General features: G+C 45.8%; 1 protein-coding gene across 1 annotated transcript in view; it reads left to right on the forward strand.

Annotated features, from left to right (window-relative positions):
- LOC135520686 (thrombospondin type-1 domain-containing protein 4-like) overlaps positions 1–21,832 on the forward strand; it is a 102,601-nt gene that overhangs the window by 8,606 nt on the left and 72,163 nt on the right. Inside the window, exons 4-5 of the mRNA XM_064946421.1 lie at positions 5,917–6,569; positions 6,946–7,762. Coding sequence (XP_064802493.1) covers positions 5,917–6,569; positions 6,946–7,762 — 1,470 coding nt within the window. The remainder of the gene's footprint in view (positions 1–5,916; positions 6,570–6,945; positions 7,763–21,832) is intronic.

Raw genomic sequence — 21,832 nt, forward strand, 5'->3', positions numbered from 1 at the left:
ATGCACTATTGTAAAGTGGCTGTTCCACTGGATGTCAGAAGGTGAATTCACCAATTTGTAAGTCGCTCTGGATAAGAGCGTCTGCTAAATGACTTAAATGTAAATGTAAATGTACTAGCGCCTTATACTGGGAATGCAGGGAAAAATCAGGAAAAGAGACCGAGACAAACATTAGTGCAACAGAGGGCTCTGGATGAGAATGGTGCCTACTCACCTGGAGTGATGCCTGAATGCCCTGCCTGCCTTCTCTATTCCCAGAGGAACCAACCCGGCACCCTCGAGCGGGAACCCCCTCCGGTCTCCCTGCGCACCATCCCTCCCAATTCCATAGGTTCGGGAGAGAGGGTGCGGGAGGATGGAACAACCAGACCCCGATCTCGACGTCCACGAGTAGCCAGCATGTTGTCCAGCTTGATGGACATGTCCACCAGCTGGTCGAAGGTGAGGGTGGTGTCTCTACAGGCCAGCTCCCGACGGACGTCCTCGCGTAGACTACAATGGTAATGGTCGATCAGGGCCCTGTCGCTCCATCCAGCGCCGGCAGACCAAGGTCCTAAACTCCAAAGCAAACTCCTGTGCACTCCTCGTCTCCTGCCTCAGATGATAGAGGAGCTCACCCGCTGCTTTGCCTTCAGGTGGATGATCGAATACTATCCGGAATTGGCGGGTGAACTCCTCAAAATGGTCCAACGCCGCATCCTCCCTTCTACACACAGTGCTGGCCCATTCCAGGGCTTTCCCGGTGAGGCATGAGACGAGGGCGTAACTCTTCTCACGGTTAGATGGTACTGGGGAGGCCGAGGCTAGATACAAGTTCAGCTTAAGGAGGAAACCCTGGCAGCCGGCAGTATCTCCGTTGTATCCCGTAGGTAGGGATAAATGGATCTTCGGTTCCGGAGAGGAAAAAACGTTCAAGGGAGATTGTGGTGGTGGTGGCGCTGGAGAAACTCCCTGTCTCTCCCAGCGATCCATATTCTGGACAATGCGATCCATGACGGAGCTTATACAGTCAATCTCCTCCTCTTGTTCCCGAACGCGTTCCTCCAGCTCCATGAGCATAGTGCCCTCTCCTGCTGACTTCATATTTTTGGTCAGAGATTCTGTCAGGCATATGTGTATAGGTGGCAGGGAAGTCAGGCGCAGGAGAGTCAAACGGAGTGTAAAATGGAGTCTTTTAATAAAGTCCAAGTAACATGCTCCATAACACTAAATAGACAAATGAATATAAATAAATATGGGTACGAAGACCCGTCGCGCACCTATACAAAAAAACACTACACTGACGATAAACAATCTCTGACAAAGACATGAGGGGAAACAGAGGGTTAAATACACAACAGGTAATGAATGGGATTGAAACAGGTGTGTGGGATGACAAGACTAAACCAATGGAAAATGACAAATGGATCAATGATGGCTAGAAGACCGGTGACGTCGAACGCCGAGCACCGCCCGAACAAGGAGAGGCAACGACTTCGGCAGAAGTCGTGACATTACCAAACAAAAAGCTCTTTAATCCCATCCCTCAGCCACTCTCAGCCCATCCCACCTATCACCATAGACCTCAGCTCTTTAATCCTACCCCTCAGCCCCTCTCAGCCCATCCCACCTATCACCATAGACCTCAGCTCTTAAATCCCACCCCTCAGCCACTCTCAGCCCATCCCACCTATCACCATAGACCTCAGCTCTTTAATCCCACCCCTCAGCCACTCTCAGCCCATTCCACCTATCACCCTCGTTTGGTTTCCATGTGCCATATATTTTTCAATTATGCTGTGATGTTTTACATACATTTTGAATCTTTCTAATTCTATAGTATCCACAGATTGTGAGCTAAAGATGAAAGCCTTTCCTACAAGTATTATTATGTTATTTATTTATTCAAAATCGCCCAAAACTGCTCTTTGTAAGGTTCATTTTAAATGAATGTTGTGATTTTCTTCACCATTCCTGAACCTGTGACCAGAAACAAGCTACATAGGGGCAATACCAGAATAAATTATGTAGTGATTCTGTCTCATCACAGCAAAATCTACAGAGCTGAGATTGTTGTATGCCCCAGATACAGTGGGGCAAAAAACTATTTAGTCAGCCACCAATTGTGCAAGTTCTCCCACTTAAAAAGATGAGAGAGGCCTATAATTTTCATCATAGGTAAACTTCAACTATGACAAACAAAATGAGGGAAAAAAATCCAGAAAATCACATTGTAGGATTTTTAATTAATTTGCAAATTATGGTGGAAAATAAGTATTTGGTCAGTAACAAAAGTTTATCTCAGTACTTTGTTATATACCCTTTGTTGGCAATGACAGAGGTCAAAAGTCTTCACAAGGTTTTCACACACTGTTGCTGGTGTCAACATTTTGGGCCTCAAATGAAACAGGTATATTTTCTATTTATGCCAATTCCTTTCAGCCAATTTGTATCTTTAATTCATGGAAAGCAAACAAGTTTGTTACCTTCTCCCCTTTCCACTTGCCTCCTCCATATGTGTGGTAATGATGCAATCAGTTGGTTGTAAGTTTGGATTGAGCAAACATTCTCATATATTTTCAATAGCAGCTATTGAAAATATATGGGAATGCCTGCTCATAACTCCACCGTTTTTATTCATAATATCATTAATAAATATAATTCCATTTTTTTTATCCATAAAGAATGTGTTTTTATTAATCAGTATATTTGAGTTTAACCATAACATTTGTTGTAATATTTTTTCTACCTTTTCTGGAGGAAAAACTGAAATTGTAACCAGCTTTGTATGGCTTATTTAACCTTTCTAACCCTCGACAACATTCCGCTGAAAAGGCAGCACGCGAAATTAATTAATTTTTTTTTGAAATATGTAACTTTCACACATTAACAAGTCCAATACAGCAAATGAGAGATAAATATCTTGGTTAATCTACCCATCATGTCCGATTTCAAAAATGCTTTACAGCGAAAGCACAACATATGATTGTTAGGTCATAGCCAAGTCAAAAAAACACACAGCCATTTTTTCCAGCCAAAGATGGGATTCACAAAAAACACAAATAGAGATAACATTAATCACTAACCTTTGATGATCTTCACCAGATGACACTCATAGGACATCATGTTACACAATATATGTATGTTTTGTTTGATAATGTGCATATTTATATCCAAAAATCTCAGTTTACATTGGCGCGTTACGTGCAGTAATGTTTTGATTCCAAAACATCCGTTGATTTTGCAAATAAATACTCATAATAAACATTGGTAAAAGATACAACTTTTATTCACAGAATTAAAGATAGACTTCTCCTTAATGCAACCGCTGTGTCAGATATAAAAAAATAACTTTACGGAAAAAGCATAATCTGCGCTCAGAACCCAAAACAGCCAGAGGAATATCCGCCATTTTGGAGTCAACAGAAGCTGGAAATAACACCATAAATATTCACTTACCTTTGATGATCTTCATCAAAAGGCACTCACAGGAATCCCAGTTCGACAATAAATGACTGATTTGTTCCATAAAGTTCCATAAAGTCCATAATTTATGTCCAAAATAGCCACTTGTTGTTAGCGTGTTCAGCCCAGTAATCCATTTTCATGAGATGCCAGCACTTCGTTGGAACTCGAAAAGTTCTGTTACAGTCCTAGTAGTAGAATTCTCACTCAAGTTTCTAAAGACGGTTGACATCTAGTGGAAGCCGTAGGAAGTGCAACTTTATCCATATCTCAATGTGTATTCGGCAGGCCAAGCTTTGAGAAACTACAAACCTCAGATGTCCCACTTCCTGGTTGGATTTTTCTCGGGTTTTCGCCTGCCAAATGAGTTCTGTTATACTCTCAAACATCATTCTCAGACAACAGTTTTACAAACTTCAGAGTGTTTTCTATCCAATATTAATAATAATATGCATATATTAGCATCTGGGACAGAGTAAGAGGCAGTTCACTCTGGGCACGCTATTCATCCAAAAGTGAAAATGCTGCCCCCTATCCCAAAAGAGTTAAGAAAGGGCGATACTTTAAACAAAATGTCATTTTCAATTACAGAAATGTACAACTTCTTGGAAATTAAAGTTGTAATCTGTATAAAGGCAAAAGGACAATTTTGAATAAAGGATGAACCTTTCTTTATAATCTGCTGGATAACTATTTTAAGATGAGTAAAGCTTTTGGTAAGAGGTTTAAAGCTTTTAATATTGAATAATTTTAGCCCCACAAACTCATATTCATTATATAAATAGGCACGTTTAATTTTGTCTTGCTTAGTATTCCAAATAAAATGTAATATTTTTTTGCTCATATGATTTAAAAAACTACTCGTCTGGAGTAGGCAGCGCCATTAGTAAGAAAGTAAACTGTGTTAGGACCAAAGAGTTAATCAATGTGATTTTTCCATAAATAGACAAGTGTTTGCCTCTCCATGGTTGCAGAATCTTATAATTTTTGCTAACTTTTTATTGAAATTGATTGTGGTAAGTTCATTTATATTTTTTGTGTTGTGAATACAATGTATGTCTAATTCACCATCCGCCCATTTTATTGGTAAACTACAAGATAGTGTAAACACGGTGTCTTTTAACGATCCAATATGTAATATGGTACACTTGTCATAATTAAGTTTTAGTCCAGAGAGGCTAGAAAAGTGATCAAGATCTTCAATGAAACTGTGCAGGGATCCAGATTGTGGACTTCAGAAAAAACTTGCAACCTTCAACATGCAACCTTTTGCATCAGCCTACATTGACACTTGTTTTTATCCCCTGGATTTCTAACTCCTTGATGTTCTTGTTGGATCTAATTTTAATAGCTAGCATTTCAATGGACATAATAAATAGATATGGAGACAACGGACAGCCTTGTTTTACTCCTCTTAAAAGCTCAATACTCTCTGAGAAGTAACCATTATTTACTATTTTACATCTGGGGTTGCTGTTCATAACTTTAACCCATTGTATAAGAGATTCACAGAAATTAAAGTAATCCCGGCATTTATACAGTGCCTTGCGAAATTATTCGGCCCCCTTGAACTTTGCGACCTTTTGCCACATTTCAGGCTTCAAACATAAAGATATAAAACTATATTTTGTGAAGAATCAACAACAAGTGGGACACAATCATGAAGTGGAACGAAATTTATTGGATATTTCAAACGTTTTTAACAAATCAAAAACTGAAAAATTGGGCGTGCTCCTTGGGATGTTTAAATCTTAAGGTTAGGCATAAACTCTGAATGGTTAAGGTTTGGGATAGGCTTAAAACAAAAACTTAAAAAACAACTTTCTATCACTGGATTTCAACATGCAACATTTTGCATCAGAGGCAAACGCCCATCCACCATCCCCGTCCACAACACCCTAGCAACACCCTTGAATGTAACAGCGCTCACTGTTGCCCCTAGTGGCTGGTTCCCACATCATCTCCCGACATCCTCAGACATGGATGTGGGGTGGGGGATATGGCTGTGACCTGTATCTGTAGTGTGTTGGTGTGTGTGGGGTGGGGGATATGGCTGTGACCTGTATCTGTAGTGTGTTGGTGTGTGGGGGGTGGGGGATATGGCTGTGACCTGTATCTGTAGTGTGTTGGTGTGTGGGGGGTGGGGGATATGGCTGTGACCTGTATCTGTAGTGTGTGGGGTGGGGGATATGGCTGTGACCTGTATATGTAGTGTGATGGCGTGTGGGGGTGGGGGATATGGCTGTGACCTGTATCTGTAGTGTGTTGGTGTGTGGGGGGTGGGGGATATGGCTGTGACCTGTATCTGTAGTGTGTTGGTGTGTGGGGGGTGGGGGATATGGCTGTGACCTGTATCTGTAGTGTGTGGGGTGGGGGATATGGCTGTGACCTCTAATACTGACTTGTATCACGGGTGACCTGGCTGGTTTATCATATGTCTGATGTGTTCTTGTGTGTGTGTTTGTGTTCCAGGCGACGGGCAGAAGATCTCGGCAGGTGGACAATAGTCCGGACGGGGTGTGGTCTGCCTGGGAGGAGTGGTCAGGATGTTCTCAGAGCTGTGGAGTGGGCGTGTCACAGAGAACCAGAAAGTGTGAAGCCCCTCCCCGTTCTCTAACTCCTCCCCTCTCCCACTCTCTTCCAAACTGGGGGGGTTCATCGTTCCTCCCAGGGAGGGCCTGGGGTCCCAACCATGGCTCTGTAATCTCCGCCATCCGCCCCTTCTACCCCCCTCATTACTCTAGGAACCAGCAATCCCAGTACGGGGGAGGAGGTGGGGGAGGGACAGAGAGACAGCCAGACCCCTTCTACCCCCCCCCACTCCCATCATCCAATCAGAACCCAGGACTGTCTCTCTATCGGGACACTCCTATAGGAGGAGGGGCAGGAGCTGTGCCAGCGCAGTCCTCCAATCCCACGTCTCCCCTCTATCGCCCGGAATTCTCATCACCCAATCAGGGGCCAGGTTCTGTTTACCGTTCCCCCTCATTTCCTGCCCCCCCTTCCAGCTACAGCCAACCAGCACATGCCGCCCGCCAGCCAGCCAATCCTGGAACAGGAAGGGTTGGAGGAAGTGGGAGCAGAAGGTCAGTGTTGCCCAATTGGGGGGCTCTGCCTGCTAGTAGGTGAGTATGATTGGATGATCGTGTTGGCAAGGAAACTGTTTACTGTAGATGTTGTGTAAATGTTGTTTTAGACGCCATGTAAATGTTAAGACGTTGTCGTTAAGGTGTTAGTAGTATGAGTTGAGTCATTTGGTTGATGTGAGTCATGGGAGTGTGAGTTGCTGTGCCATTAGCCCACTAGTTCTGCTCAATATCATGACCTCCATACAGATAGACTCCTTAGGGCTCTCACTCTCCTGTGCTCTGCCTCTAACTCTCACTGTAGGCTGTAAGCTGTTGGCTCCAGTTGTGGAGAATGTCAATCATTTTAAGAGCAGATAAGAGTTCTGTCATCATGTGTAATATTTCCCTGTCTAACCCCCCCCCCCCCTCTCAGGTCCTCTTCTATCCGGCCGGGTCAGTTTGGTTACGGCAGGGTTCCCTTCTCTCTGCCATTACACCGGCAAAACCGGCAGGCCCGCCACACTGAGCACAGCAATGCTACCATAGCAACCCTGTTACTAGAGACCGAGGGGCAGGAGGGAACTGTTGTTAACATTGACCAAATGGACAGATCTGGAGAAGGAGGGGAGAAGAGGAAGGGAGAGAAGGGGAGGGAGGGAGGCAAGAACCACAAAGGGAATAGGGGAGAGAGGGAGCATGAGAAGAGAGAGGAGGACAGGAAGAGAGAGGGGGAGAGTACGGAGTCACCTGTCGCTAAGGCATTAATAATGACAACCATAGCTAAACCAGAAAGGAATGGACAGAGGGACACGGACACTCACAGACAGACGGACAGACAGAGACAAGCTGCTGCGGAGCGAGGGAGGGAGAGAGGGAGAGAAAGAGAGAGAGTGCCCTCGACACTCCCTCACTCACACAGGCCATCTCCCTTCCAGCCCAACCACGACAGAATCATTGATAGACGCGCCCCTCCTCCCCTCCCCCCTCTGCCTCACTCCTACCCCCCCCCTCTCTCTCACCCCTACTCACCCCCTCTCCACCGCTCCTCCCCCGAGCACAGAGAGAGAGATGGGTTCAACCCTCAGCTCCAATCCCCTCAACCTAGACCCCCCCAACCCAACATCTACCCCCTGCAACAACAGCAGCACCCCCACCCCCTGGCCGAGGGGGAGACAGGGGGACAGAGATTACCCCCCCAGAACTACAGGTGTTCGGGAGCAGAGAATGAGTATCGTCGGTGCTTCTCACAGGTAAGAGCAGATGCCTTGGGTCTTGAAATTCCTCAGTGGTTGGAGTGTAGAGTTTGTAACACCAGTATTAACTAGGAGCTGGTTCCTGTATGAGTGTAGAGTTAGTAACACCAGTAGTTAACTAGGAGCTGGTTCCTGTATGAGTGTAGAGTTAGTAACACCAGTAGTTAACTAGGTGATGGTTCCTGTATGAGTGTAGAGTTAGTAACACCAGTAGTTAACTAGGAGGTGGTTCCTGTATGAGTGTAGAGTTAGTAACACCGGTAGTTAACTAGGAGCTGGTTCCTGTATGAGTGTAGAGTTAGTAACACCGGTAGTTAACTAGGAGGTGGTTCCTGTATGAGTGTAGAGTTAGTAACACCAGTAGTTAACTAGGAGGTGGTTCCTGTATGATTGTAGAGTTAGTAACACCAGTAGTTAACTAGGAGCTGGTTCCTGTATGAGTGTAGAGTTAGTAACACCGGTAGTTAACTAGGAGCTGGTTCCTGTATGAGTGTAGAGTTAGTAACACCAGTATTAACTAGGAGTTGGTTCCTGTATGAGTGTAGAGTTAGTAACACCAGTAGTTAACTAGGAGCTGGTTCCTGTATGAGTGTAGAGTTAGTAACACCGGTAGTTAACTAGGAGCTGGTTCCTGTATGAGTGTAGAGTTAGTAACACCGGTAGTTAACTAGGAGGTGGTTCCTGTATGAGTGTAGAGTTAGTAACACCAGTATTAACTAGGAGCTGGTTCCTGTATGAGTGTAGAGTTAGTAACACCAGTAGTTAACTAGGAGATGGTTCCTGTATGAGTGTAGAGTTAGTAACACCAGTATTAACTAGGAGCTGGTTCCTGTATGAGTTTAGAGTTAGTAACACCAGTAGTTAACTAGGAGGTGGTTCCTGTATGAGTGTAGAGTTAGTAACACCAGTATTAACTAGGAGCTGGTTCCTGTATGAGTGTAGAGTTAGTAACACCAGTAGTTAACTAGGAGGTGGTTCCTATATGAGTGTAGAGTTAGTAACACGAGTATTAACTAGGAGCTGGTTCCTGTATGAGTGTAGAGTTAGTAACACCAGTAGTTAACTAGGAGGTGGTTCCTGTATGAGTGTAGAGTTAGTAACACCAGTAGTTAACTAGGAGCTGGTTCCTGTATGAGTGTAGAGTTAGTAACACCAGTAGTTAACTAGGAGGTGGTTCCTATATGAGTGTAGAGTTAGTAACACCAGTAGTTAACTAGGAGGTGGTTCCTCTATGAGTGTAGAGTTAGTAACACCAGTAGTTAACTAGGAGTTGGTTCCTGTATGAGTCTAGAGTTAGTAACACCAGTAGTTAACTAGGAGGTGGTTCCTGTATGAGTGTAGAGTTAGTAACACCAGTAGTTAACTAGGAGTTGGTTCCTGTATGAGTCTAGAGTTAGTAACACCAGTATTAACTAGGAGCTGGTTCCTGTATGAGTGTAGAGTTAGTAACACCAGTATTAACTAGGAGGTGGTTCCTGTATGAGTCTAGAGTTAGTAACACCAGTATTAACTAGGAGCTGGTTCCTGTATGAGTGTAGAGTTAGTAACACCAGTAGTTAACTAGGAGCTGGTTCCTGTATGAGTGTAGAGTTAGTAACACCAGTATTAACTAGGAGCTGGTTCCTGTATGAGTGTAGAGTTAGTAACACCAGTAGTTAACTAGGAGGTGGTTCCTGTATGAGTGTAGAGTTTGTAACACCAGTATTAACTAGGAGCTGGTTCCTGTATGAGTGTAGAGTTAGTAACACCAGTAGTTAACTAGGAGGTGGTTCCTGTATGAGTGTAGAGTTAGTAACACCAGTAGTTAACTAGGAGTTGGTTCCTGTATGAGTGTAGAGTTAGTAACACCAGTATTAACTAGGAGGTGGTTCCTCTATGAGTGTAGAGTTAGTAACACCAGTAGTTAACTAGGAGCTGGTTCCTGTATGAGTGTAGAGTTAGTAACACCAGTATTAACTAGGAGCTGGTTCCTGTATGAGTGTAGAGTTAGTAACACCAGTAGTTAACTAGGAGGTGGTTCCTGTATGAGTGTAGAGTTAGTAACACCGGTAGTTAACTAGGAGCTGGTTCCTGTATGAGTGTAGAGTTAGTAACACCAGTATTAACTAGGAGGTGGTTCCTGTATGAGTGTAGAGTTAGTAACACCAGTAGTTAACTAGGAGGTGGTTCCTGTATGAGTGTAGAGTTAGTAACACCAGTAGTTAACTAGGAGGTGGTTCCTCTATGAGTGTAGAGTTAGTAACACCAGTAGTTAACTAGGAGCTGGTTCCTGTATGAGTGTAGAGTTAGTAACACCAGTATTAACTAGGAGCTGGTTCCTGTATGAGTGTAGAGTTAGTAACACCAGTAGTTAACTAGGAGCTGGTTCCTGTATGAGTGTAGAGTTAGTAACACCAGTAGTTAACTAGGAGGTGGTTCCCGTATGAGTGTAGAGTTAGTAACACCAGTATTAACTAGGAGCTGGTTCCTGTATGAGTGTAGAGTTAGTAACACCAGTAGTTAACTAGGAGTTGGTTCCTGTATGAGTGTAGAGTTAGTAACACCAGTATTAACTAGGAGCTGGTTCCTGTATGAGTGTAGAGTTAGTAACACCAGTATTAACTAGGAGCTGGTTCCTGTATGAGTGTAGAGTTAGTAACACCAGTATTAACTAGGAGCTGGTTCCTGTATGAGTGTAGAGTTAGTAACACCAGTATTAACTAGGAGCTGGTTCCTGTATGGCCATAGTGATACAGTATCTGTGGTAGTGATGGCTGGCTGTACAGTAGTAAGTTGTGTATAGGCAGTCTAATGGAAACTGTCTGGCTGCTTGTACTCTCTGGGCTTTTACTGTTATGATCGGAATATCCTTCACGCTTATACAAGCAATGCTGTGTGTGTGTGTGTGTGTGTGTGTGTGTGTGTGTGTGTGTGTGTGTGTGTGTGTGTGTGTGTGTGTGTGTGTGTGTGTGTGGTGTGTAGGTGTGGTCCGTGTGTGTGTGTGGTGCATGTGTGTGTGTGTGTGTGTGTGTGCGCGTGTGTGTAACGCCAGGTCTGGCCTTGTGGGCTTGCAGGTCTTGTGATTGTAGTGTTATCGACTGGAATACTCTCTGTATAGTAGCTGTAGTGTGTTGGTGTGTGTGTGTATGGGGTGGGGGATATGGCTGTGACCTGTATCTGTAGTGTGTTGGTGTGTGTGGGGTGGGGGATATGGCTGTGACCTGTATCTGTAGTGTGTTGATGTGTGTGTGGGGTGGGGGATATGACTGTGACCTGTATCTGTAGTGTGTGTGTGGGGTGGGGGATATGCCTGTGACCTGTATCTGTAGTGTGTTGGTGTGTGTGGGGTGGGGGATATGGCTGTGACCTGTATCTGTAGTGTGTTGGTGTGTGGGGGGTGGGGGATATGGCTGTGACCTGTATCTGTAGTGTGTGTGTGGGGTGGGGGATATGGCTGTGACCTGTATCTGTAGTGTGTTGGTGTGTGGGGGGTGGGGGATATGGCTGTGACCTGTATCTGTAGTGTGCTGGTGTGTGTGTGGGGGGTGGGGGATATGGCTGTGACCTGTATCTGTAGTGTGTGTGTGGGTTGGGGGATATGGCTGTGACCTGTATCTGTAGTGTGTGTGTGGGGTGGGGGATATGCCTGTGACCTGTATCTGTAGTGTGTTGGTGTGTGTGGGGTGGGGGATATGGCTGTGACCTGTATCTGTAGTGTGTTGGTGTGTGGGGTGTGGGGGATATGGCTGTGACCTGTATCTGTAGTGTGTGTGTGGGGTGGGGGATATGCCTGTGACCTGTATCTGTAGTGTGTTGGTGTGTGTGGGGTGGGGGATATGGCTGTGACCTGTATCTGTAGTGTGTTGATGTGTGTGTGGGGTGGGGGATATGACTGTGACCTGTATCTGTAGTGTGTTGGTGTGTGTGGGGTGGGGGATATGGCTGTGACCTGTATCTGTAGTGTGTGTGTGGGGTGGGGGATATGACTGTGACCTGTATCTGTAGTGTGTTGGTGTGTGGGGTGTGGGGGATATGGCTGTGACCTGTATCTGTAGTGTGCTGGTGTGTGTGTGGGGGGTGAGGGATATGACTGTGACCTGTATCTGTAGTGTGTGTGTGGGGTGGGGGATATGCCTGTGACCTGTATCTGTAGTGTGTTGGTGTGTGTGGGGTGGGGGATATGGCTGTGACCTGTATCTGTAGTGTGTGTGTGGGGTGGGGGATATGACTGTGACCTGTATCTGTAGTGTGTTGGTGTGTGGGGGGTGGGGGATATGGCTGTGACCTGTATCTGTAGTGTGTTGGTGTGTGTGGGGTGGGGGATATGGCTGTGACCTGTATCTGTAGTGTGTTGGTGTGTGGGGGGTGGGTGATATGGCTGTGACCTGTATCTGTAGTGTGTTGGTGTGTGTGTGGGGGTGGGGGATATGGCTGTGACCTGTATCTGTAGTGTGTGGGGTGGGGGATATGGCTGTGACCTGTATCTGTAGTGTGTTGGTGTGTGTGGGGGATATGGCTGTGACCTGTATCTGTAGTGTGTTGGTGTGTGTGGGGTGGGGGATATGGCTGTGACCTGTATCTGTAGTGTGTTGGTGTGTGTGTGGGGTGGGGGATATGGCTGTGACCTGTATCTGTAGTGTGTTGGTGTGTGTGGGGTGGGGGATATGGCTGTGACCTGTATCTGTAGTGTGTTGGTGTGTGTGTGGGGTGGGGGATATGGCTGTGACCTGTATCTGTAGTGTGTTGGTGTGTGTGTGGGGGGTGGGGGATATGGCTGTGACCTGTATCTGTAGTGTGTGGGGTGGGGGATATGGCTGTGACCTGTATCTGTAGTGTGTGGTACAGTCCCATAGTACCAGATGGGTTAACAATCTTTGGATGGGATTTGACCCTAGAATGTCATAAAAGAGACCAGGAAGTGTTCCCTGGAGCCAACGGTTCATGTTGTTTCACTCAGGCCCAGTCAAATCCATGGAGTTCTATTTACCGGGAGGAGGTCCATCTGGCTCCTAGTGTGGACATACTTCCTGAGGAACCTTGGAATGTATGACATCACTGTCTGATCCAGCCACATCTCATTCTACAGTCAATATGACATAATCATGATGGATTTTTGTCCTGTGTGATTTTAACTATCAGAGAGGAGTTGTGTGTGTTTCTTGTGTTTGTGTGTGTACGTGTTTCTTGTGTTTGTGTGTGTGCGTGTTTTTGTGCGTGCGTGTGCGTGCGTGCGTACGTGCGTGCGTGCGTGCGTGCGTGTGTGTGTGTGTGTGTGTATTGAATTATGAGGGGGAACCACTGGTTAGTGTTTGATTGGCCACACACACTCTCCTAGTGTTAAACATGTGTTCCAGTGGCATTAACAACAGTCCTGTGATGGTTCACTCACCAGGCTACATATTTGTGTGGGTGTACTATGTGAATGTGTGTCACAACATTCTATGTTTAAGCCTGATCATGTGTGTGTACATGTGTTTACTCAGTTGCGTAGAACTAATGGGGGAACTGAGAGAGGGAGAGGAGAAAAGTAGAGGGGGGGGGGAGTGACTCATTTAAGTAGTAGTGAAAGAAGGTATTGTGTATAGAAATCTGTATGCAGAGGGAGGGTGGAGGGGAGATGGGGAGAGAAGGGCATAGCAAACACCCTGGGAGAGGGAGAGAGACCTGAGAGAGCAAGAGAGGTCACAGAGAGGTAGAGATAGATATAGAGGGAGAGAGAGAGATGGAGCACTCACAGAGAGATAGATAGATAGATAGATAGATAAATAGAGAGTGATCACAGAGGTTGAGAGATAGAGAATGATCGTAGAGGTAGAGATAGAGAATGATCACAGAGGTAGAGAGATAGAGAATGACCACAGAGGTAGAGAAAGAAATAGAGGTGCTGAAAGAAAGAGAGTGGGTAGAGAAATGCAATACACTCTTAAATTTATTTTGTGTGGAAATGGAACCCAAAAGGATTCTACCTGGAACCAAAAAAGTTCTACCTGGAACCAAAAACATTCTACCTTGAACCAAAAAGGTTCTACCTGGAACCAAAAAGGGTTCATCAAAATGGTTATCCTATGGGACAGCCGAAGAATCCTTTTAGGTTCTAGATAGCCCTTTTTTCTATGAGTGTAGGTCAGAGATAGGGGTCAGAAAGTTACTGGGGTTAATGGGGAATATAGCTAGAGGCAGAGCGAGAGAGAGATAGAGTGTGAGAGAGACAGAGACATACAGAGGGAGAGAGAGACAGAGACATACAAAGAGAGAGAGAGAGCGAGGCGGAGAGAGAGATAGTTGAAGATAGTGAGACAGATAGATGGAGAGAGAGAGACAGAGATAGATGGAGAGAGAGAGACAGAGATAGATGGAGAGAGAGATAGAGACAGAGATAGATGGAGAGACAGAGAGAGATAGATGGAGAGAGAGAGACAGAGATAGATGGAGAGAGAGATAGAGACAGAGATAGATGGAGAGACAGAGAGAGATAGATGGAGAGAGAGAGACAGATGGAGAGAGAGAGAGACAGAGATAGATGGAGAAAGATAGAGACAGATATAGATGGAGAGAGAGCTAGATGGAGAGAGAGCGAGATGGAGAGAGAGAGAGAGAGAGACAGCAGGAAGAGAAAGGGAAGTATGTGACAGAGGAAAAAGAGAAGGATTCATGGAAAGGTACACAAGCGGAAAGAGAGAGTGTGTGCATGTGTAAGAAGAGCAGAGGTTTTAGGACGAGAGAGAAAGAGAGGAGAGGAAAGTGTGGAATGTGGAGAGAAACCGACTGAAGGAGAGAAAAACGAGAGGAGTACACTTTGACCAGACTTCTGAGTGAAAGGAACTATTAAGAGACTACACCTCTTCTTTTCTCTCACACACTCCCCCTCTCTGTCTTCTCTCTCTTTCATTCTTCCCTTGCTCTCTTTCCCACATCTACTCTAGAGTCAATATTTACTCAGTGTCTAAGGAGCATGCCTCCACACAACAAGCACCCCCCAGGGCTTATCTACTGTATCTAATATATACAATATATACAAAAGTATGTGGACACCCCTTCAAATGAGTGGATTCTGTTATGTCAGCCATACCCGTTATGTATAAAATCAAGCACACCACCATGCAATCTCCATAGACAAACATTGTAGACAAACTTTGGCAGTAGAATGGCTCTTACTGAAGAGCTCAATGACTTTCAATGTGGCACCATCATAGGATGCCACCTATCCAACAAGTCAGTTCTTCAAATTTTTGCCCTGCTAGAGCTGCCCCGGTCAACTATAAGTGCTGTTATTGTGAAGTGGAAATGTCTAGGAGCAACAACGGCTCAGGCGCGAAGTGGTAGGCCACACAAGCTCACAGAACGGGACCACCGAGTACTGAAGCGCGTAGCACGTAAAAATCATATGTCCTCGGTTGAAAAACACACTACCTAGTTCCAAACTGCCTCTGGAAACAATGTCAGCACAAGAGCTGTTTGTCTGGAGCATAATGAAAGATCATCATGCACAATGCCAAGCGTCCGCTGGTGTGGTACAAAGCTTGCCGCCATTGGGCTCTGGAGCAGTGGAAATGCGTTCTCTCGAGTGAGGAATCACACTTCACCATCTGGCAGTCTGACGGACGAGTCTAGGAGAACGCTACCTACCTGAATGCTTAGTGTCAACTTTGATGGAGGAGGAATAATGTTCTGTTGCTGTTTTTCATGGTTCGGGTTAAGCCCCTTAGTTCCAGTGAAGGGAAATCTTAACACTACAGCATTCAATGACATTCTATATTTTTTATTTTATTATTATATATATTTTTTGTGTACTTTTTACCCCTTTTTCTTCCCAATTTTGTGGTATCCAACTGGTAGTTACAGTCCTGTCCCATCGCTGCACCTCCCGTACGGACTTGGGAGAGGCGAAGGTCGAGAACCTTGCATCCTCTGACACACGACCCTGCCAAGCTGCACTGCTTCTTGACACACTGCTGGCTTAACCCGGAAGCCAGCCGCACCAATGTGTTGGAGGAAACACCGTACAATTGGCAAAACGAGTCAGCGTGCAGGCACCCGGCCCGCCACAAGGAGGTGCTAGAGCGCGATTGGACAAGGACATCCCGGGCCGGCCAAATGATGGGCCAATTGTGCACTGCCTCATGAGTCTCCTGGTCGCGGCTGACTGCGCCACAGCCTGGGATCGATGCCGGGTCTGTAGTGACGCCTCTAGCACTGCGATGCAGTGCCTTAGACCGCTGTGCAACTCGGGAGGCCCCAGAAATGCTTTGTTGAGATCGGTGTAGAAGAACTTGACTGGCCTTTACAGAGGCCTGACCTCAACCCCATCGAACACCTTTGGGATGAATTGGAACGCCGACATCAGTACCCAACCTCACTAATGCTCTTGTGGCTGAATGGAAGCAAGTCCCTGCAGCAATGTTCCAACATCTAGTGGAAAGCCTTCCCAGAAGAGTGGATGCTGTTATAGCAGCAAAGAGGGTACCAACTCCATATTAAGGCCCATGATTTTGGGAATGAGATGTTCAACGAGCAGGTGTCCACATACTTCTGGCCATGTATATAATATACTATGCTGTATGACTGCATCTATAACAGTCAGTGCTATAATGAGAGATGTATGACAGCTTTATCACAGGATCAATATTAAGAGCAGTCCAGTTTACTGTATGGTCTAAGATAAGTACCGCTTGAGTTACACTGCTGCTAAACTACTGATCTTAGGTCAGTTTCTGGAGGCAACTTCATCCACCCTGATTTACAGCATGATCCAAGTACTGTCAAATGTATCATATAGTGTAGTTGAAGCAACAATTACTCTACAAAATGGGTATGTCCTGTCTGAACAGCCAGAGCATAGTATTATCATGGTATTGGTCTCACACACAACAGAGATGGATGTTGAGAGAGATGTATCCTGCCCTCTCTCCCAAAGTCTTGGCTAAGTATTGTTCTCTGAAAAGTTCAGCAATGACAAAATTATTATTGTTTAGAGTCGTTATGAAGTCCCGAACAGACCCAGATGTGCTGGGTAGGACACACACACACACACACACACACACACACACACTTTGTCGAGTGGAGTGTGTGTGTAATTATTATCAGCCATGCTATCCATACTGACTAAGTTTGTTTTCTTCTGGGTCCCTTCCAAATAGCTCCAGGGGCAGCGGTGTCCTTGTGACCCGGTGCTGCATCCAAACTCCTGTGTGTGTTTGTGAAGCGTTCAGAGAAGTAGAACATGTTCATTTCTCATTTGACTCTATCCTTCTAGTGAACCGACCCAATGAGAATGTCTCAGTGTACATCTGTTTCAATGTGATGACCTGATAACGTGGGTCGTCCATCTCGGGAGGTGGACAGACAGACAGCTGGCTTCCTGTGCAGTGATGTATGAGAGTCTAGTGTTTATCACATGGAGGCTCGGCTTCCTCCTGGGTCAAGGCTAACTCTGAGGCATGGCTGGAGACTCCTATGGCTGGAGACTGACTGACTGTGGTGTTGTTGGAGTCTACATCCATGTCCATATCTCAGGGTTATAGGTTAAGGCTACAGGCTGGAAAACATGCTTTATCATTAGCCAGGTCAGAATACAAGTCTGAACTGTTGTTCAGTTAGGAAGCTGACCAACAGATTACACATAAACCCACCTGGAAGTGTGTGAGTTGTGTGTGTGTATCTTTGTCTGTTTCTGTGTGTTCTTGAGGCGATATGTACAGCTGTTTATTGATGTGAGGCCCTGGACAGACAGAGGACTCGGGGCCATTCCCAGGTGGGCAATCCCTGTTCCGTTACCTAGATGATCCGTGTGGAAACAGCTGCAGAGTAAGGTTCCCAAGAATCTCTGTTCCCCTAAGGAGTTAACTAGGGCACACCCAGGAGGATGTGTGTGTTTGTGTGGTCAACAATAGCTTTCACAGTGGAATGTTCTGTGTGCTCAAGACTTAGCGTTTGTGTGTTTACAGAACTTCTGTGTTTCGCTGTTTATGGGCATTCCAATAGTGTTTTTCTGTCTGTGTTTGTAGAAGTGCAGTTGATTGGTCTGTCAGTGTGGGCATCCTCTCTGTCCTCTGTACTGTGTGGCACAGCGGAGGATGTTGAAGGGAGGACGGCTCATAGTAATGGCTGGAATGTAGTCAATGGAATAGTACCATTCTATTCCATTGATTCCATTCCAGCCATTCCTATGAGCCGTCCTCCCCTCAGCAGCCTCCACTGGTGTGGCAGTAAGAGTAGACCTCAGTAGTACAAAGCCCCTGGGCCTTGGGGAGGGAGACCCTGGTTGATTTCCCTCTCACTAATGGCCCTATTCATTACAGACATACAGACCCTCCCCTCCTTCTCCTTCTCCCCCTTTGTCCCCTCCTCCCGCCTCCCTCCTCCCTCCCTTTTCCCCCCTCCCTCCTTCTCCCCCCTCCCCATCTCTACCCTCACCCCCCCTTTCCCCTTCTCTCTCCTCCCCTCCAGTAAAACACACCTGTAACTCCCTCCTCGCCTCCAGTAAAACACACCTGTAACTCCCTCCTCCCCTCCAGTAAAACACACCTGTAACTCCCTCCTACCCTCCAGTAAAACTCACCTGTAACTCCCTCCTCCCCTCCAGTAAAACACACCTGTAACTCCCTCCTCCCCTCCAGTAAAACACACCTGTAACTCCCTCCTCCCCTCCTGTAAAACACACCTGTAACTCCCTCCTCCCCTCCAGTAAAACACACCTGTAACTCCCTCCTCCCCTCCAGTAAAACACACCTGTAACTCCCTCCTACCCTCCAGTAAAACTCACCTGTAACTCCCTCCTCCCCTCCAGTAAAACACACCTGTAACTCCCTCCTCCCCTCCAGTAAAACACACCTGTAACTCCCTCCTCCCCTCCAGTAAAACACACCTGTAACTCCCTCCTCCCCTCCTGTAAAACACACCTGTAACTCCCTCCTCCCCTCCAGTAAAACACACCTGTAACTCCCTCCTCCCCTCCTGTAAAACACACCTGTAACTCCCTCCTCCCCTCCTGTAACTTAGCTTACTGTAACTTACTCCCTCTCTCTTTCATTTGCTCACACAACTACTGCCATGCATCCACTCTCTTTCCTTCTCTCTTTCTTCTACCTATTCATTACAGACCCCCCCCCCCCTATCCTCCCACTATCCCCCCCCCCTTTGCCCAGCTCTAAAGCACAGCACACCTATAACTTTCACTGGCCTACAACAGTATTCTCTGGCTCTCTCACAGGTCTATTCAGTAGCTATTACTCTCTCCCCTTTACCCTTCTCACTCACTCCTTCTCCCCCTTTCTCCTCCCCCAGTAGTAAAACATACCTCAGACTTTAACTGCTCTACTAGAATGGGCTTCACTCTCTCTGTCTTTCACCAGTCTATAAAACTATTCCTTATAACGAACATGACACCAATGTTTCTTGTGAATAGAAAACTCACATTTTATAAGTGTTTTTCATAGGGAAAGGAAGCTCTAACCAACATCTCCAATCTCGTTTCATTGATTGGACTCCAGGTTAGCTGACCCCTGACTCCAATTAGCATTTGGAGAAGTCATTAGTCTAGGAGTTCACATACTTTCTCCAACCTACACTGTGAATGTTTAAATTATGTATTCAATATAGACAAGAACAGTACATGTGTTTGTCTATTGTTGTGATCTAGATGAAGATCCAATCAAATTTGATGACCAATTGATGCAGAAATCCAGGTCATTCCAAAGGGTTCACATACTTTTCTTGCCACTGTAGACTTGTTAGAGAAGATTCCGTAGATCACTGAAGTTCTGTGTTATTCTAGGAATGTTTCTGTTCCATGTTTCTGACGTCTGTAACAGTTGATTTATTACACCCTTCTTCTTTCATTTCCCCATTGACTCTTTTTCTCCTCTTTCTTCAGTTTCAATACTGTCACAAAACTCTCACTCTCTTTCTCTCCTCCCCCTGTCACTTTACCCCTCCCTTTTCCATCTATTCATTCACCCCCGTAGTCAGACTCTCCCAAGCAATGTAGTGTGGCAAACCTCTTCAATGTTAGGAGCGTTTGTCACAAACTAAGTGGTAAACTGTCACCAAATCACCCAAGAATGAGAGTTCTTTCGAACAGGACAGTACCTGTGTGTTTGTTTCTTCGTCCTGGTCCACCCAGGCCGTAGGCGAGGTCAAGGATAGCAGGGTTCGGTACACGAATCGGGTTCTCGGTAGGTCCAGGTCCAAAGCCAACAGGTAAGTCCAAAACAGTCCAGCTCATACACGGTAAATCCAGCCAATCTCTATTGTCTCTTTCTGTATTGTTCATAGATCCTTCCAGCACTCTCTTCTCCTCTTCCTGGTTTTTCTTGACCCTTTATCTGTGGGTTGGCTCAACCTTCTGAGGGTTCCCCTTGCTTCTGGGACTTGTAGTTTTGGTGGTCGGCCATTTTGTGATCTGTAGTTCTGACAGGGGTGGCCATTTTAGTGATCGGGCAGAGCCCGTTTATTAGTTCTGCTCTCACATATCTGGCATTTACCACTCGACCCCCTTCTTTGCCACAGTGGATATAGAAAAACGTATAACCCTGCCTACACACGCACGCAGGCAAACACACACACACACACACACACACACACACACACACACACACACACACACACACACACACACACACACACACACACACACACACACACACACACACGTGCGCACCCACGCACACAAACACACACGCACACAAACACACACACACACACACACGCAAGCACACACACACACATAGACAGTTAAAAGGAAAAGAAGATGCATTCCCTTACAATTCCACAGACCCTCTCTGCTGCTCATAAAACACAGTAGTACACATACATTCTACACATTGAATTTCTCTGCTCCCTCCCCCTCCCTCACTCGCTATTCAGTCACTTAGCCTCCCTCTGTTTTACACACACTAAACGCTATAAGAAGAGAACCATGTAACTCCTGCCTGCAGTGCCTAGACAGTAACACATACATGACAACACACACTTTCTCTTTCTGACTGTTTCTCTAGCCTCCATCTATTCATTAGGCTCTTCTCCTCCAATCACTGTTCTTTACTGTTTATACACACACACACACACACACACACACACACACACACAGTCCATTGTGTGAACCTTTTGAACGTATTTTCCACACATTCTCTCATTGACATAAACAGTCACGGTTCTTTTTTAAAACTGGTGGTGTACGTGCGTGTGTGTGTGTGAGTTTGTATGTTCACTTGACTCTGTCCAGATGAGTAGAGTGTCTTTTTAAACTTTCCAGCTGTTGGTGATAGCTGTGTGACTGGAAGAAGGAGAGAGAGGGCGAGAGAACAAAAGAGAGAAGAGGGAGAGGAGAGAGAAAGAAAGAGTGAAGGAGAGAGAGGTTAAAAAATAGAGAATGAGAGAGAGAAGATAGCGAGGAGAGAGAGAGAAAGAAGATAGCGAGGAGAGAGAGAAGATAGCGAGGAGAGAGTGGAAGACAGAGAAGAGAGAGAGAACATAGAGAGAAGAGAGAGAGAACATAGAGAGAAGAGTGGAAGAAAGAGAGGAGAGAGAGAAGATAGCGAGGAGAGAGAGAAGATAGCGAGCAGAGAGAAATAAGATAGCAAGCAGAGAGAAATAAGATAGCGAGCAGAGAGAAATGAGATAGCGAGCAGAGAGAGAAGATAGCGAGGAGAGAGTGGAAGAAAGAGAGGAGAGAGAGAACATAGAGAGGCGAGAGAGAACATAGAGAGGAGAGAGAGAGAACATAGAGATGAGAGAGAGAGAAGATAGAGATGAGAGAGAGAGAAGATAGAGATGAGAGAGTGGAAGAAAGAGAGGAGAGAGAGAGAGAGAAGATAGAGGAGAGAGAGAGAGGAGAGAGAGGAGAGAGTGGAAGAAAGAGAGAGAGTAGAAGAAAGAGAGTGGAAGATAGAGAGGAGAGAGTGGAAGATAGAGAGGAGAGAGTGGAAGATAGAGAGGAAGATAGAGAGGAAGATAGAGAGGAGAGAGTGGAAGATAGAGAGTGGAAGATAGAGAGGAAGATAGAGAGGAGAGAGTGGAAGATAGAGAGGAGAGAGTGGAAGATAGAGAGGAGAGAGTGGAAGATAGAGAGGAGAGAGTGGAAGATAGAGA

The sequence above is a fragment of the Oncorhynchus masou genome, chromosome 29 (genome assembly GCF_036934945.1).
Source record: "Oncorhynchus masou masou isolate Uvic2021 chromosome 29, UVic_Omas_1.1, whole genome shotgun sequence".
NCBI lineage: Eukaryota > Metazoa > Chordata > Actinopteri > Salmoniformes > Salmonidae > Oncorhynchus > Oncorhynchus masou.